General features: G+C 44.6%; 1 protein-coding gene across 2 annotated transcripts in view; it reads right to left on the bottom strand.

Annotated features, from left to right (window-relative positions):
• The window catches only part of WDR35 (WD repeat domain 35), a 1,418,193-nt gene that overhangs the window by 340,244 nt on the left and 1,060,894 nt on the right, over positions 1-17,055 (bottom strand). For both annotated transcript variants that reach the window (XM_069605912.1, XM_069605913.1), the window contains one exon: positions 9,524-9,670. In XM_069605912.1, coding sequence (XP_069462013.1) covers positions 9,524-9,670 — 147 coding nt within the window. The remainder of the gene's footprint in view (positions 1-9,523; positions 9,671-17,055) is intronic.

Raw genomic sequence — 17,055 nt, 5'->3', positions numbered from 1 at the left:
GGGAGTAGATCCATTTTTTGCAACGCGGTTGAACAGAGTGGCACAGAAGTCTGCCCATAGTTCTGGATTGCGTTTGATCGTATAATTAGTTAGTCCATCTGGGCCCGGCGCTCTGGATTCACTCAATCCCTTAATAATTAAGAGAATTTCATCTCTTCCAAATTGCAAATCCCATTTAGATTCAGGCAGGAATATGTTAGCTTTTACTAAATCGTCTTTGGTGAATAAAGTAGAGTAGAATGCAACCCAGGCTTGTTCACTAACAGCGTTAGCCTGTAGTGCGTATTGTGAGGATGCACTGTTGTTTATTATGCTCCAAAATTCCGCTGAGTTACGCCCTTCCATTTTTCCCATCATCATCTCAGAGTCATTTTGTAATCTGATGGCCTCATGAGATTTAAGCCAATGTTTGTATTTCTGTTTGATCGCTCTACAGATTTGTTTCACATTTATATTAAGGATGGTTTTGGTTTTCCTTAGTTCCTGTCTCATCAGACGTTTCTGCTGTAGCACACAAAGGTCAAATTTGTGTTTTCGATGTAGTTGCACATGGCTCAGTTTGGATCTTCTTTCTTCAAATTGAACTAATAGGTGTTCGTATTCAAGACCATCAGTATTTTCTATAAATTTTGTTGTTATTGCCTCTACTTCTGGTTCTGATAAAAGGAGTCGAATCCTACCTGAGCCTGTTTTTACCGTGTGCGACCATACTTGCTGCGGACAGGCGCATTTTTTCTGGAGGGTTAGTTGTACCATTTCATGATCACTATGGACCATTTTTTGGACATTAAAATGCAGAACTCTCTTGTGAAGATTTTCAGTTACAAACATGTAGTCAAGTACTGATGTTGATGTGTCTCTTCTCCATGTAGGCTGTGCCGGAATATCGCCTGTGGTGTTACCGTTTAACATGTGCAATGCGCGAAGGTCCATTTCATCGCACCATTGCACTGCTTTAGGCTCAAGTTGGGATTTCTCTTTCACACAGTCCAAGTTCAGATCACCACAAACAATTAAGTTCAGCAAAGCTTCTTTCCCAAGGAGGTCGTCTATCACAGTAGTCACAGTGTCTAGGAAAGTTGTTGCAAATTTATTTCGATGATTCCAATAGACATTAAGGATATATAGGCGATCAACGGTCTTTCCATTAGGTTGGAGTAGGGCAATAGTTGACAGTTGAATAAATGGAGACAGGTTCTGAGAGTGTACAATCCTAAAGCCCGCCACCTTTCTCACTGCTGTCAGTAAGCCCGACATAGGTCTTCCTTTGGCTTGACGAATAGCCGGGTTACAAGCAATTTCAAATCCTTCTAAGAGAGGGCTGGAGGATAGCCAAGTTTCTTGAAGGCACAACAGATCCAAGTTGGTTGCCCATGGTGTTTGAAACAGATGGCTAAAACCTCTAGTGTTCCAAGAGGCCAGTCGACAGACATTTTGCGTCTCAGACTTCTGGCGTTATTTGTTATCGCTCTTATTTAACGACCCTGCAAGCCAAGACCAATCAGAATCTGCTGGAGTTAAGGAAGGATCACTTGCACTTTCCAAAAGGGTCGTATGGCTGCGTAAGGATCCGTTCACGGTGATTCGTATGCACTCTCCTGTTTGCATAAGTTTAGATGGTTTAGCCACAGAGGTAGGCTTCGGTACTGGGCTTCGAGTCAGTGCAGCGGATGGTAGTGATTCGGGCTGCTGAGAGTGGTTTCGACTCTTCCCGTCTACAGTGACACCAGGATCTCTTTTGTGTATTGGTAGTTGCAGGCAGCCATCAACTCTTGATATATCAAACCCCAAGGACATTAGGACAGGCCCAGCCTCCAGCATGGCTTCGGCAATCAGTTTTGATTGAAGATGTAAGATGACAGCGTCATTTTTGTTCTCGTCATAAAATTCAACAATTCTGAGATCGTCAGATTCAATTGCTCTTAGGCTAGGAATCAAGTGACACAGCCAGAGAACATTGTGCCGATTTAGGATTAGATCGTCCGAAGACTCGAGTAACAGACGTTGCAGCGTATGAGACTCTTGATTCGCTGAATAAAGTTCTCTTCCATTATCAACGTTTAACTTCTTCTTCGGCAGTTTGTGTGTCACTAGTTGAGGCTTAGCCCAAGGGCTAAGGACCGGTCCTCTAGGGATCCTTCCAGGGTCACGAGGAACTCCAGCAAAGTCAGGGAACACCGTCTCACTAGTCGTCGGCAACTTCACCCGCTCGTTCCAGTCTCTGCTAGCATCTTTGCTAGTCAGTAAGGCCGTAGGTGCTTTCATCCTTGCTTCGAGTAGCTTTCTTTTGTCCTCAAGCGTTATAAATTCCAAATTTACCACTTCCTTTCCAGGTGGTAAATTTGTTGAAGAGATCACTTGGCATGTTCTAGATGACATCCGCGTATCGTCAGGAAGTGTCGTTTCATTATTGTGTGCATTAGAAGACATCATGGGGGACCGCTTACAATCGCCTATGGCCTGGTCGGCCATCGACTGTAGATTGTTCTGTGATTGTACCAATACAACTGAGTGGCCCGCATGAGTGGCCAATGGTGGTAAAGTCTCTTCAGCTGTTGATACTTGGAGCACAGCCAATGACCGTTCGTGATCATTTATCATTGCCTTGTTGCACGAATCTTCGTCCTCATAGGTTGAGACATTTATCAGAGTGTCAGATATGTCACTAATATGGGTATATGAGACATTTAGGGCCTTGGCTGTGTTTATACTGCTTTTTTCAGTTTGATTGCAAGCTGTTGGGACTACATTTGTGGACACACCGTTCACCCTTATGTCCAGACTTTTAAGGTTTCTTAGAAACTTACGCGAGTTGATGTTGCGTCTCTTAGCTTTCTTTTTTGGTTGATTTTTAGTCTTCATTCCAAGGGTCTCATTTCCAGAGCTGTTGGCTTTGCTCATCTTTTGTAAGTCACCAGCGGGTTTGAAAATAGCAAATATCCCAGTGGGTTCAGCCTCGCTGTTCTTCGTAGCCTGAGATGGAGCGAAGAATTGCTGCTTTTGAGCAATTATTTCTTTCGATGTAGATGGTTTTTGTGGATCTTGTAGGGCTAAGTTAGATGCGTCATGGACCTCTAGAATTGCTTTAGCAAAGCCAGACTTCAGATTCGTTACTTCACTATTAATTGAAGTATGAGTTTTTGTAGCGGTCGCACAAAATTCATTATGTCCATCCAAGCAGGCAATAGAATGGTCCTCGAGCACAATCGACTTAACATGCGTCTGTTGGTCAGAGGTATCTACTGTTGACATCTGTACATCACTTACAGTTTTTTGCGTTTGACACTTATGGCAATAAGGATACTTTAATTGCTCTTCATATTCTTTTTTTTTGTGAAATATTTTCAAGGCCTCTTTAGCAACCTCTGCCAGTAGTTTTTTATCAATGTTGGCATTTGTGACTTGATTTAAGAGGGCGGCCTCTGTTATATTAGTCTTCCTAATCATCTCTTCCACCATGTTCCTGGTTTCAGACATTTCTTTTTCAAAGTTTACAGAGTTATTGGACAATCTACAGACCCCTGCAGACAAGTCTTTGATCGTGTCATTTAGACTTTCATATAGTTTGAGAAAAGGAGCAATCGATAAGTTTAGTGAGGACATTATCAAGGCCTGTAAATCTTGCATTGACGGTAAGTTCCTTGCAAGTTCAGGCATGGTTGCTTTGCTAGGCACGCCTTTCTTTTTATAAACAGGCCGTCTAATTTTAGGGTAGGGCCGCTCCATCAGCGAGGAATCTGAAGACTCATATCCAGCGAAGATGTCTCTAGATGGTACATCCGAGTTACGAGAGTCGTGCTCAGCTTCCAAGGGCAAGGTGCAGTAAGGTGAAGTGCTGTACACAGGCCTTTTAGCTTTTTTATTTTGAGAGCATCTTAAACTGGGTGAGAGGCTTTCCTCACGTCTCGTGCGTTTCATCAGGCAACCAGCTTCATTCTTCTTTTGTTTCTCAAGTAGAGAATGAGCCCCACTGGCAGTTTGCCAACACTCACTTTCTAAGTCAGCCTTTTTGACATCAACGTTGTGTTTGCCAGTTTTGACCTTAGATGTTCTTTGTTGATTTATGCGAGTGAGATCAGCCAGCAATTTGTTTACCACTTCTAGCGAATTTCTTCGTTCTCTACCATGAACTATATCAGTATCAGTGGTGGAGTGAATGTGCGCTATATCTCTATGTTGGTGAAGAACTTCAGAACCTTCTAAAGGTCCACTATACACAACATCATCACAGCCTATGGACAGTTGTGGAGCGTCATCTACGGGCCCAGTGAAGGATCGTGCAATTTCTAGAGTCTCAGAGTCACAACACTGAAGTGACTTTTTGATAGACTCTGTTTCAGTAATACAGATCAGGGAGTCAGCATTCATCAACCTTCGGCGAAACTCACATGGCACTGAACCAACCGATTCTGCTATAATATAGGGGATGCCTAACTCCGGAGAGTCAATACTTAAGGGGTTAGAGGAACCGGAATGTTCAATCGCCGATGTGGGCAAATGGTCAGTGACAGACTTCTTGCCATTGAAGTTTTTCGGATTTGCATCGCACGTATCTGAACCGTCCAGCACACAGGCCAGCTTTGCCAATTTTACTCCAACCACCTGTTCAGCAGCACGCGTTGTAGGCGTGTCGCTCACATCCGACACATCAGACGATACTCTACAGGACTTGGGAGACAGATCAAGCATCGGGCTTAATGAAGGGCTTATCAACGTCTGCTGTGTAGGATGCACCACTTTAGCTACAAGTGCGGGTTCAGGGGTGATAGATTGAACATAGACGTGCGTATTAGCACTTACTTGTTGGAGAGTGGCAGAGGACTTTTCCGTGGAAACATGGGTTGTGTTAGAAGACAGTTCAGCTGGGTCTTCTAGTACATGGCTTACAGTTTCAGCCCAGGCAGCCATGTTAGCCTTGCCTCGTGTTTCCACTGTGGCTGCTTCGAACCTCCGCTGCGCCCGAGTTTTGGGCGAAAGGACCACCTTCGTCATCTTTTCGAGGGAGTGCACGAGGCCTCGCACTCCTCAACCTCCTAAGACTCCCAAGACTCAGCGCTGACTCCGCGTCCGCTCCGCGGAAGGCTCGGGTCTTTCTGCGCTCTCGACACGCCCACAGCCGAGTCTGGATACAGGCAGCAGTAAGGGCACACTGCAAAGACAAGCGAACAGGGAATCACTCCGGTTACTCCCAAGACTCAGCGCCGACTCCGCGTCCGCTCCGCGGAAGGCTCGGGTCTTTCTGCGCTCTCGACACGCCCACAGCCGAGTCTGGATACAGGCAGCAGTAAGGGCACACTGATGCTGCCTGCAAACTGAAAAGGAGCTTTGGTAAACCGCCTTCTGTTGCTTTCATTATCAATTGAATCACACATTGAAAGTCCCCATGAGACCCCAAAGCATGGTGTTCGCTTAAAGAAGCCTCCAAAAGTGGTGCCACTCTGTCTGGGTACCACAGGGGGTGTGGGAGAGGGTTTAGGCACCCTGGACTGAGTTACCTTGGTAACTCAAGTCACACTCTTGTGTGATTGGCCCAAGTGGTGAGCCGGCCGGCTCACCACTTAGCATGTTTGATTGACAGCTAGGCTGAGTGAATGGGGGTGTGCTGCATAACAGCAGGGCTTTGGGGACTGGAACTTCAGAAGTCGCAACAGGACCTAAGAATCCAAGGAGGGAGAAGCTGAGCCGACCTGCAACGACGACACCACCGGTGGAGCCCTGCTGAACCGTCTCACCACTTTTCCCAACGACAGAGGAGATCTCCAGTCCGGAGAGTCTTCTTCCTTTGACTGGTGGGGATAACCAGTTTCGCCTTCTTTTCACCTTCCTGGAGTATCTCGTGGCCGTCTTGCCCGTGCCAAGCACCCCGGCAACCGGAATACCACGGTTCACCACTACCGCGAAGAGAAGGGTAGTGCCTTTTAACCGGAGAACTCCGCAGCTGGTTTCTTCCCTGGCAGTGCAAGGACCTTTATCTTTCCTCCACGGCGAGACCTCTTCTTCCTCTGGACGAAACACCGACTTGCACCTGCTGCCAGGAACAACTGCCCCCGCTGGAGCTTCCTTCACACTTAAGGTACTGTGTCCCGCCTGGCTTCCCTTGCGACAGATCGTTCGGGGTGACAGTAAAGCCTCGACTTTCTAACCTGGGCTAGCCTGGGACAACCTAGCTAACGTATCCTGACTTTAATTTCATCCTTTTTGTGCGAACTATCTACAAGACACTTTGGGCATAACCCCACTGTGTGAACCTGGACCCCTTCTGCTTGCTCTCTCCAAGAGTGGGCCTTGCAATTGACTTCCTTGCTCTCCAGTAGAACCCTGCCTATCCCGCCTTACTGTGGTTCTTTGTAAAAGTATTGAAACCTGTGTGCTTCTTTAACTCTGCCTTTTTCCCTCCCTTTCTTTACAACTTATTAGAGTGTCATCTTATGTTAAGCGCTCACCTCTGTCTGAAAATAAGTGGTGTTTCTCACTAAGACTTGTCTAATAAGTGAATAGGGTTGTATATATATATATATGATAGCGACTGTGTGCTGAAATTACTTACCTCGTTTTTGCTAGTGTAAATCACAAGTGTGTTTTTAAATAAATAATTATATACTTTTACACCAAAGCTCTGGTCAGTGTTTGCTTGTGCTACTGTGTCTCTGTACCTATTGTGTATACTCTGCATATTGCCTAACTCTTCTTGAGGGAAGTCTGACTGCTCAGCCACAGCTACCAAGTGAATCTGTGTGGTACAGACTGCTACCAATTGGGTTTACTGCCAAACACCTGTAGTCCTAAATCTTTTGCAGTGGTCCCTAAGGGAACAACTGCACAGGTTTCTGCCTAACACCCTCTAATCATGACTGGGTCAGATCTTCCCTCTAAGGGATATTCTGGGGGATGAGGGGAAATCGCTGCATGTCCCAGGGTACCATTTCATGCCCAATCAGCTATGATCAAGATCATGGCTGTCTCGCTCCGCTTCAACTTCCTTAGTACCACAGGAATCAGTGGAAACAGGAAGAAACCTGTTTACCAGGTCAAACTACAGGTTAGCCGGGTCTGTGGCTCAGTGGACTAATGCACCCACTGCAGGGGCCTGTGTTTGACCTCATGGTCACAGGTTCGAATCTTGATAGGTCCATTCAGTCCTTCATCCTTCCGAGGTCGATAAAATGAGTACCATTAAGTCGTTTAACAATAAACATCTGTTATAAGCGCCAAGATGCCCCTGCGGGGGTGAACCTGTGATTTACAAATACCCCTGTTATGTTATCACCAATGCATTGACCAAGTAGTTCCCCTCTGCAAACACACTGGAACTGAAGGACTCGCATTTCCTGCTGTAGCTGTTCACAAACGGGTCAATTTGTCGTTGCCCCCACTCCTTCACAATCTCCTTGTTTAGCTCCACTCGTGAGACACTTACAAGAGTCAACTCAATGAATCCGCCAGCGGTTGAGGCTGCATACAAGTAGGGATTGTGAAGAAAGGCTGAGGTGGCAGCCATGCTCTTTACAGTTCCAATGTGTAAGCCTATTCGGGCCACAGGTTCTGGTGGAAAGCCCCCTCCCCCGACTGGGAACTCGCCAGGAAGAACCAGGGAGGACAGATGGATGTGTCAATCTCTGCTGCTACATCCTACAGGCCCAGTATGGAGCAATAAAAATCAATATGGTCCAGTCCTGAGAATTGGCAGAATGATAAGGATTGGCAGAAAAACATTGGGATCAAATTTCCTCAGAGCCCCTTGTCGAGGAAACTCTCTGCAGCAGAACAACTCACACTTCCTGTTCACACTGAAAGAAAAGAGGTTCACTTGAGTCATCCCTCAAAAGGAGAAGATCTCCACTAGAACTTCCTTGGGGTGCTGAAGGGTGTCTGTGAAATGCATCTGCTAAGACCTTGTCCGTTTGGCAAGAATGGCCACTGTCAGTGATACGTCGTTCTCCAGAGCCCTGAACCACAGTCTCATTGCTTTTGTACATAGAGGCAACAAACCCACACCATCCAGTTTGTTGGGGTAGTGCCTGGCCACTGTGTACCAACACACACTTTCCCCAAACAAAGGGGGAAGAAGGAAACAAGGGCAACCCTGATCAGCCACAATTTAAGCAAACTGATGTGATCCTAGGCCTCTGTTGGAGACCAAAGTGCACTCATCTAAGGTCTAACAGGTGAGAGCCGCAGCCAAGTGGTTCTATGTCTTAAGCTGCCCTTTAGAGGCCTCAGCATGAAATGACCACCTTTTTTAGACAGCCCTGAGGTGGCCTTAAATGGCCAGGATTTAGCTGCCATCTGGGTGTTTCATCCATGAACTCCTCATGCCCAATACCTCTGCCCATGCCCAGCCAGCCAGCCCCCTCCCTGTTCCAACCTATGTGTCTGCTCGCCCTGTCCCCCAAACAATTGTACACTTAGAAGACTGAGTGGGGAACAGTACCCATAAGTGTGGCGATTCTCCAGAAGAATGGTCATCATCCCTGAAACAAGAACCATAACTATTCTTTTTGGAGGATGAGGACAAATGGATTCCAGATGGCTTGCAAACCCACGGTGAACAAGACCTCTAGCAATGTTTCTTCTTCTGTTCTTTCTGGTCACCATTGCGTGAGCTGGAATCTTCTCAATGTGTGTCATGTTGGTCACCATTTCCTCTTCAATTGGTCTTCTAGGAAGGGTGTCCCGGAGCAGGAGACTTGGATATTTCCCACTCTTGGGGAGGTGTACAGTTTAAGAGCATGCTGTCAGAGGTGATTTCCATGCATGAAATGTCTCGGACCGCTGTCTTCTATATTGTGTTCTGCCCCCATACAGTGAGACAGACCATTTGGGGTAGGGTTCAGGGATGGATAATCTCTACAGAACTGGAAGCCTACTTTGTGATTCAGCATGTTGCAGTTAAAAGTTTGAAAAATGTTCCTGCGCAGCGCACCAAGTTCACATGTAATGGGGTTTCAAAGGCTCCATATAAACTGCTATTAACATCATGTCTGGCTGGCATCATGGGTGCACGCTCTAGTCAAGTGGTGATGCATTGTATTGTGCCCCCTTTAGGCTAAAAAAGCTTCAGCAGACAGCAGATGCTGGACGATATATATCTAAGATAAGTAAACTGTGAAAGGAAGCAATCCATTAGAAACAAGTGCTTAAAAGCAGCATTCAGCAAATGTCTCCCCAACTCAGACAGCTTCAATTGCACCTACAAAATAGCTGCTGCTGTAACAGTGTGATCTATGTGACATGATTGGCACCGGTGCCCCTTTTTTTAAAAAAAACTCTTTATCATTTTAAAATAATACAATACATTAATCAAATAACATCCAAGTAACATTTAATTCCAACTTTACTCTATAATCCAATATTCCACTTAACCACATGTAACTTCATAAGCTCTGTAAGTGTGCTAAAGCTCCCTCTAACCAGACCTAAAATTATATGGTAACAAACACATCAAAGTCCATCCAAGCCCTTATCTAAAACCACAGTGCATCGCTGGATGCACACATGCACGTTAGTAATTTCATTGACATACCATTTTTGCCGGTCTGCAAAGTAGTCACCAATTGCGTTGAATGCCTGTTCAAGAAGAGTATCATCCTGATCCCCAGACCCAGTCCTTAGGAGTTGCAGCACACGAAACCAGTCACCAAGTTTTATCCTCAGACCAATAGCAAGATCCCTGTAATTAATACAACCCAGTTTAATAACTACACAAGAAAGCAGTTTGCCATTTGTCCTTGTTATGTTTTTCTAAATAAAAGCTTGCATTCTTGTAACATTAGAACATGACTGCAATACTAAGAAATTAAACTCCTCTTCTGAATGTAGTCTCTTAAGAGCTACCTGGTGCAATGTCATTCAGAATATCACATGTGGAAGTGCTCTTTTAATATTCAGAAGTGTATTGATTTTAGTTCCAGAGGGCTATTATGGAAAGCAGTATGGTTTCCGAAACATGATTGAGGATTGAAATGGCTCATACAATCTTACAGATTGTCTAAAGCCAGTCACATACTTTAGTGAGTTTTGCGCTTGCGTCAAAGATTTACATGAAATCTGCAATCACAGGTTCCGTACTATGCAGGGTGGAGTTAGCTCTTAGTTCTACCTATTAACAATAACATTGAATCTCACTGAGGTGGGTAACAACAAGATCGAATTCTACATCCCTTAAACGTGGGCTGCATATGGTAAGTAGTATATAAAAACACAGTATTGATTTTATAGAAATTAAGGGGAGGTCAATATCCAGTGGCTAGAAATAGAACCTGTGTGAGGTAAACTGCAAAAGTTATTTGATACTAAATTATCACTGAAACAAATGTGCGTCATTGGGCAGAAAGAAAGCAAGAAGCCCACTGCAAAAATGCACACTTGGGACAGGAGAAGTTCGGGAGACCATTAGTATGGGTGCCATAGTGCGAGAATCCACACACAAAAATCAACACACTCACTTTCTTGGAGTTTCACACTCAAATAGAGATCAACCCAGTATTCTATGAATGCCCTAGCTGGAGGATCAGTAATCAACATTTTGGAGTCACAGTCGGCGCACCACTTTAAGTCCAAAGGCCATATGGGTAGTAGCCCTAACTGTGTTTTTGAACATTTTCTTCAGAAAACACGACAGTAAAAAACATTAAGGTCAGCCTGTTAAGTTCTCAGAAAAAAGTGACTCAAGTCCCGGTGCGTGGTGTGCCGCATATATAGGTTCTCAGACGCCACTTTCGGAGTTGATGAACAGGAATGTTGATGGACCTAGACACTGGAGCTACATTGCGTCCCCTCATTGGAGAAGACTGCTGTTTACTAGCTGATACAGCCCAATAAATCGAAAGCGAGCAATCTGTATCTGTGGGAGGATACAATCCATTAAACATAACCAACTCAGAAAGAGGTGGCATGGTGAGAGACAGACATTTAACAGCAGTATAACTCTGGGTCTAGGCTACATTTTACAAAAAGCACATAACAAACTTCGCTGAGAAGCTCTAAAATATTTTTGATCATGGAGCGCATATAGGTATAATTTATTTCTGTGTAAAGCTGGGAGGCCTCCATAATGTTGCTTCTGAATGGAGAACCCCCGAGAGCTCCTGTCATCATCTAGACCATTTTCTAATAACAAGATTATTGGCCCAAACAGTTGGAAGGGTGTGGTGCCTGTTGGCAACACTGCCTTACTGAGACCAACCACACTATGCACCTCAAAGAAACATGCTGCTCAAGCTAGCACGACTAATGCATTTACAGCAATCAATAAAGGGAGGAATAAATAGTGATGGGTTTTTCTTCTTCAGATACAGACCCATGACCCCATTTCCGCAAACAATAAGCTTGACCAAACTGTGAGTCAATGATCAAACTATATATATGTGTAATAGATCATAGATGACCACAGACTGCCCTCTGTCATCAATGCTCCTTGTTTTTGCAATACAGTTGTGAGTATACACCCCAAAGGAAGAAGAATGTGGTTTGGTTCATAAAGTAGCCCCAATGGGTGTCATAAGTGAAGACATTCTATCCAGGCAAAACCAAAGACCGAAAGAAAAACAGACTCAAAGGCTGGAAGACAGAAGGATTTGGTATTGGGGACAGCCTGGATTCATGTACTGTACTCAGTGGCACGGCTGGCCTAAAAACAAGACTAAATGAGTGGTGACCTGTGTACTAAAGGTGCTAATTCAGTGCCAGATATGGGTACACATAACCCACGTGTCGCACTATAAAAGAAGACTTCACTGGGAAGGGCAGGGGTAGAGATGCATTGTGTGTACCATCAGCCCAAAAGATCCTTATATAATTAGCACAAGATGGGGGAAAACAATATCCTTGCTAAACACATTCAGCAGGGAAACCCCCAGGGCGGGCCCATCCCGGGAAAACCCAATCTGAAACACATTACCAACACTCCAGGGGCCAGGAAGAAGGGAGACAGAGCTCAAGCTGCATGTCACAGGTAGATTGAAGCAGCTAGGACAACACTGGGTGATGTAATTACAGTGAACCGGTCACATGGCACTAGTGCCTATCAGCAGGTGGCTATGGGAAAGGGACACTGGACGGAGGGGCATTCCTGGAAGAACCAATCAGATGGTAAGTCACTGTGTGTCCTGGGAGGTGGCCAGCCTACAGAGTATCCACCACAGGGTTTGCAAAGACCATTATCTAGCAGGTATTGTGTGAATGTCTCCCTTCCCACCAGAAGCAGGGTGTCTCATGTTCCGTTCTCATCAGTGCTGACCAATGGCAGTATAATAAAGTTCTGGCGGTCAGCACAAATGTTATTTTACTAATTGCAAATTGTTCCGGGGTATACTGAAAGTCGATTTGGTGCCACATGAGGAGGTGACGTGTTGGGATATGGTTGAACTGTTTGCTCCAATCAATATTCACTAACATACGTCCAGCACTAAGTATATGACATAGATTAGCCAATGAAATTTCTGGGAAACATCAAAAATATGAACATACTAAATTGCAAGTGTTTCAAAGGGTCTCAACCATTGTCTTTTACGGTATAAAACAAATGTTTGCAGTACACTCAGATGTCAGTTCTCATCAATCCGATCTATTCCACTGTTGTGTTTGATTTGTGCTTGCCCAGCTGTAATAAACAGCGTTACTTCTTGCCCGGTGTGAGCTCCTTTTTCAAGCACATGTTTTTTATGGTATGATCGGAGGACCCCTGAGTACACCTGTAAAACACATAAGACCCAGAGTAAGATATCATCTAGCAGCAGGCCGAGTTCTGTGTCAGGTTACTGCTGTACTACACTTGATGGCATTCTCTAATGTGGCAGACATTATTTAAAGAAATAAGCCAGACAATACCTTTGTCCACATTAATTTCAGAGAACAATGTGGCCTGTGGGTAGATTTTGCAATCCTGAGTTTGAACCCCAAACTGTGAACCAAAGTGTAGGTATTTTAGAAAAATGAATAAAGAAAACGTTCTGCTTCATAGGGTGACATTGGTTCTGCAAAATACAATTTTCCTTCACAGATTTTTCATCTTTTGAAATACACCAACTGACGGGCTGGGACCCGGGAGGTTTTTTGCACTTTTAGTGCCAGGGGTGCTACTTGGCTCTCAGAGTGCCACCCAGGTGTAGTGCGACTGTCCAGAAGTGACAACTCTTTATGGTATTATTGAGCTGCCCCAAGGCTACAATTTTTTGGGGTAATTGTCACAGCATCTGAACTAGGAATATTCTGAGCCAAATGAGGTAGGTGGGAATAGCTTCTAATGGAAACCATTTGCTCTACAGTTTGTTGTCTTTCACTTCACAATGGATGATAATTAGATGCACATCATTGAAAAGATACACAAACCAAAGAGGTGCTTTACCACAGATCTTCCTCCGAGAGATGACCCAGAAGCTTCTCTATACAGTGACTAAGCAGAAACTCCTTGTAAACACATCATTGTATGTTTCACAATCCCCTCATGTATGTCCCTGAAAGTGTGTTAGATGCAGCTCTCCTTCTATAAATGGTCTGTTTATGCACAGCAACTGCACTCCATACCCATACATAAAAAAGTTGTCTGTCCATCCTATACTGATCAGATCTAAAAATGTAATGGCGCAAAACCTTTGATGGTACCACTTGTGACAACGTCACATACTGGAGGCTAAGCAATGGGAATGAGGTGACCTTGGAGGGCAGGGACCACCACCTACTCCATAATGTAGGCCCCCGAAGAGCTATATGGGGGATTTCCCAGAACACCCAAGTGAGAGCCAGTTACCACACTCTTCATGCAAGAAAAGATAATAAAAGAAATCCAGTGGTGGGCTTGCCTGGGGCGAACATTACAGACCTTGAAGGCCGCCAAGCATGCTTGCCATTTACCAGAAGAAGGGATGTTAGGTAAAATTTCCACAGAGCTGGTAAATCTTCCTTTCCTGGTTCAACTCCAGAACTTTTTGCTTTTCTAGTGGGATATTTTTCACTAATACCTTGGTGAGTGGGCACCTTTTTCCACACTCACCTAATCTTTAACTCTTTTTATGGGTGTCATTTTTAAGACTCTCCATAGTGTCTTTTTAAAGTTATCATGTCTAACAACTTATTGGCAAATAAGTCCCTGTTGTTGCTGGGTTGCCCTAGGGGCTCCCCATTTAACTTTCTTGGGCTAACCTTGAGTGAACTACAGTTCCCAAGGGTAAAAAGGATCCCTTTTACATTTTATTCTGTGAAACCAGCACACCCCACCTTATGTGGAGTGCTAGGGAGATACAATGTATCCCCTTTCACATTAAAACTGTAACAATTATGTTACAGTGACAAGCTTACCTTTAATGGCTGGTGGAAGGGATACCTTTTACTAAATGTGGTGCACCTTTACTGCGGGCTGTAATCACAGCTGCAGTAAAGGCACCTGACTTCTTATTCTGCCATTTTAGTGTTTCTTCTTGTTTCTTGTTCCTTCCCCTGACATCCAGGGTGGGAAATTCCTTTGTTTGAGTTTTGTCTTTGGCGGGAGTCCCCTGGACACCCCGCCCAGGCTCCAGTCAGTCTGTAAGCACAGAAGTGGGGGAGGAGTCCAAATCTTCCCCCTCATTTGTCTTACGCCTTCCTTCAACTGGGACAAATCCCAGTGGGGGGCTGGCTGTCCTGAATGGACAACCAGACGCCCCTTTCTTGTAAAATGCAGGGAGAGAATGCAGAGGGTTTGCTGTAGTTCCTGATAAATACTGGAAACCTGGAAGCTGTAGTCATGTAGACCACTGGAACTGAAAACCGAAAAGGATGACGAAGGAAAAGCGGCGGAAATGAATTCCAGCGACCGGAGAACCTGCTGTGTAACTTGAGCCTGCTGCAGCCCTTCCTTCCAATCGACCTGGGGTCTCCGAAAACGACGACCGAACGACTGGTGGGATCCAGTATACTCAAGAGGACCTGCATTTTGAACCATCCCACGGGTGGCTGCCACCTTGCGTTCTTGGAATACCCCAATACCCTGGGACCTCCAGCCACTGTGCGGTGCACAGTCTTCCGAATTCCGAATCTCACTGAAACTTCGTGGGCATCCTGGTGTATCTCCAGAGACACGAATTGAGTCCAAAAAGTCCCCTCACAACGGGAATTCAACCACAATTTTCTGTCTTCTTCTGTGCTCCTTGAAAAGGTGCCAAATCTGCAGAACCCCATTCAGTTGCGAGGGAAATCTTGCCTACAGCCTTCTTAATTGATCCCTGCTGCAAAGTCCCTTCTGAGGTCTTGTGTTCAGTCTCCAGGACAAGGAATCCACTGACCGGGTATTTGGCTGCAGTCCCTGAAGTTCTCCTGCTACAATCTCTTCTTCATTGCTGAGGTACTTTGTTGGCTTGGGTATATACTTACCTTAAGCCTGTTGGGATTTCTGTGTAGTCCTGGGGTGTTTCCTGTGATTGGGAGGTCCCTCGTCCAGTACACCCAGTCCCACTGCTAGAATCCTGCTAGGGTGTCTTCTGTGAAGTCCCTGGACCCTCTTTTAACCCTAGAAGTAAAGTACTCGCCTCTTTGCCAGTTTTCCTAAGGAAACTCTGACTTTTGCTACTAAAGAACTTATTCTAACACTGCCTGTTTGTCACTAGTCCTAGTGACCCCTCTTCTGCCACTGAGTACACTCATGCTCCAAGAATAAGGGAAAGACTTTGAAGGGATTGGGGCTTCTGCCTAGAAAAGAAATCAAGTGTTTAACTTACTTGTAAAGAGTTGGTGGGTGACTGTAATTCTAAGAGTGAACAATTACAAAAGTTCTTACTGATCTTGAATGTGTGATGCACTATTCTTAAACGTATGGTTAACATCTTTTCTTCCTTAGCCACTTTTTTGCCAGTCTAAAAGAAAGTAGATGTAAAGGTGTTTTACTCTCCTGTGATTAGGTTGTGCCTCTTTATAAAAGTAATGTGTTGGTTTCACCAGATTATCCCTGTAGGGTAATTGTATGAGTGTCCTCCAACTGTTGATATCACCAGGTTAGTCCTGTTAGGATAACTTTGAGTGTCCCCCCAACTGGGTCTTGCTTCCCCTGACTTGCTGCTAGGTTGTTGCATACCTAGAATAACTATTCAGTAAAGTGTGACATTGGGTTTTACTTTCCCCTTCATTGTGAAGTTAAAGTATGTGGGTTTTACGTACGTTGTGTTAGTTGTGTGCTATCCAAAACAAGTTACCAGAGTTATTGCTTACCTCAATCTGGGGTTCCCTGATTTCCAAAGCATCTGTAATTGTATATTACATCCTTAGGTTTTACTCACCTGGTATAACTTTGCGTTATGGCAAAAGTGGTTGTAGGTTTCTACTGCACCTAGAATAAGTGTTTCACTATTCACCAAAAAGTAGATTGTCCAGTTGACTGTTTATGTGATTTGTTCCTAGAGTCACTGTACAACTGCAAGGGCCTACTGGTATTTTACTCCCAAAGAATAGGCCTGACCTATACTAAATGTGTATAACAATGTTTTGACTTCCCTAGAACTACTGTTAGGTGTTCCAAATAAGGTTTATACTTGAGCCTGTGTGCTTTCAAGTATAGTGATGTGGTTTATATTGTGATTTCATATAATGTGTTAGTACTTACTTAACCCCTAGAGTTATCTGGGCGTACCTGTGTTTAAATAAATCCTTTATTTTTACAATACATAGTGTTTCAGTGTTTCTTTGGATCATTTGTATTACAATCTCATGTGTACTGTAACTACTGCCCTCTCTCCCTCCTAAAATAAGCCTGGCTGCTCTGTCTACGCTACTCCAAACTCAGGCGATACAGTCTTATATTAAGAGTGGAGTCTTGTATTGTCTCAGTAGAATGGTTTTACTAAGCCCTTAGTTGGACTTCAGAAAAACTGTCCTAACAAGGGAAAGCATATTAACCCCCTGGGTCCAACAATTCTGAAAGTGTCTGATGGTGCCCACCTTAAAAAACGAACCAGGGCACTGGAACTGCTGATGCCAGGTAAACTGGCATCAACACAAGACCTTGGGGAATAACGCAATATCTTGACAATCCAGTGGCAATCAAGATTTTGGCGTGCTGTTTTTCCACTAAAATGGCAATCTTTAGGGGAA

Source organism: Ambystoma mexicanum, chromosome 4p (assembly GCF_040938575.1).
Source record: "Ambystoma mexicanum isolate Mex_15411 chromosome 4p, UKY_AmexF1_1, whole genome shotgun sequence".
Lineage (NCBI taxonomy): Eukaryota > Metazoa > Chordata > Amphibia > Caudata > Ambystomatidae > Ambystoma > Ambystoma mexicanum.
Note: the sequence above shows the minus strand (reverse complement) of the source record. Positions and strands in the feature narration are given on the sequence as shown.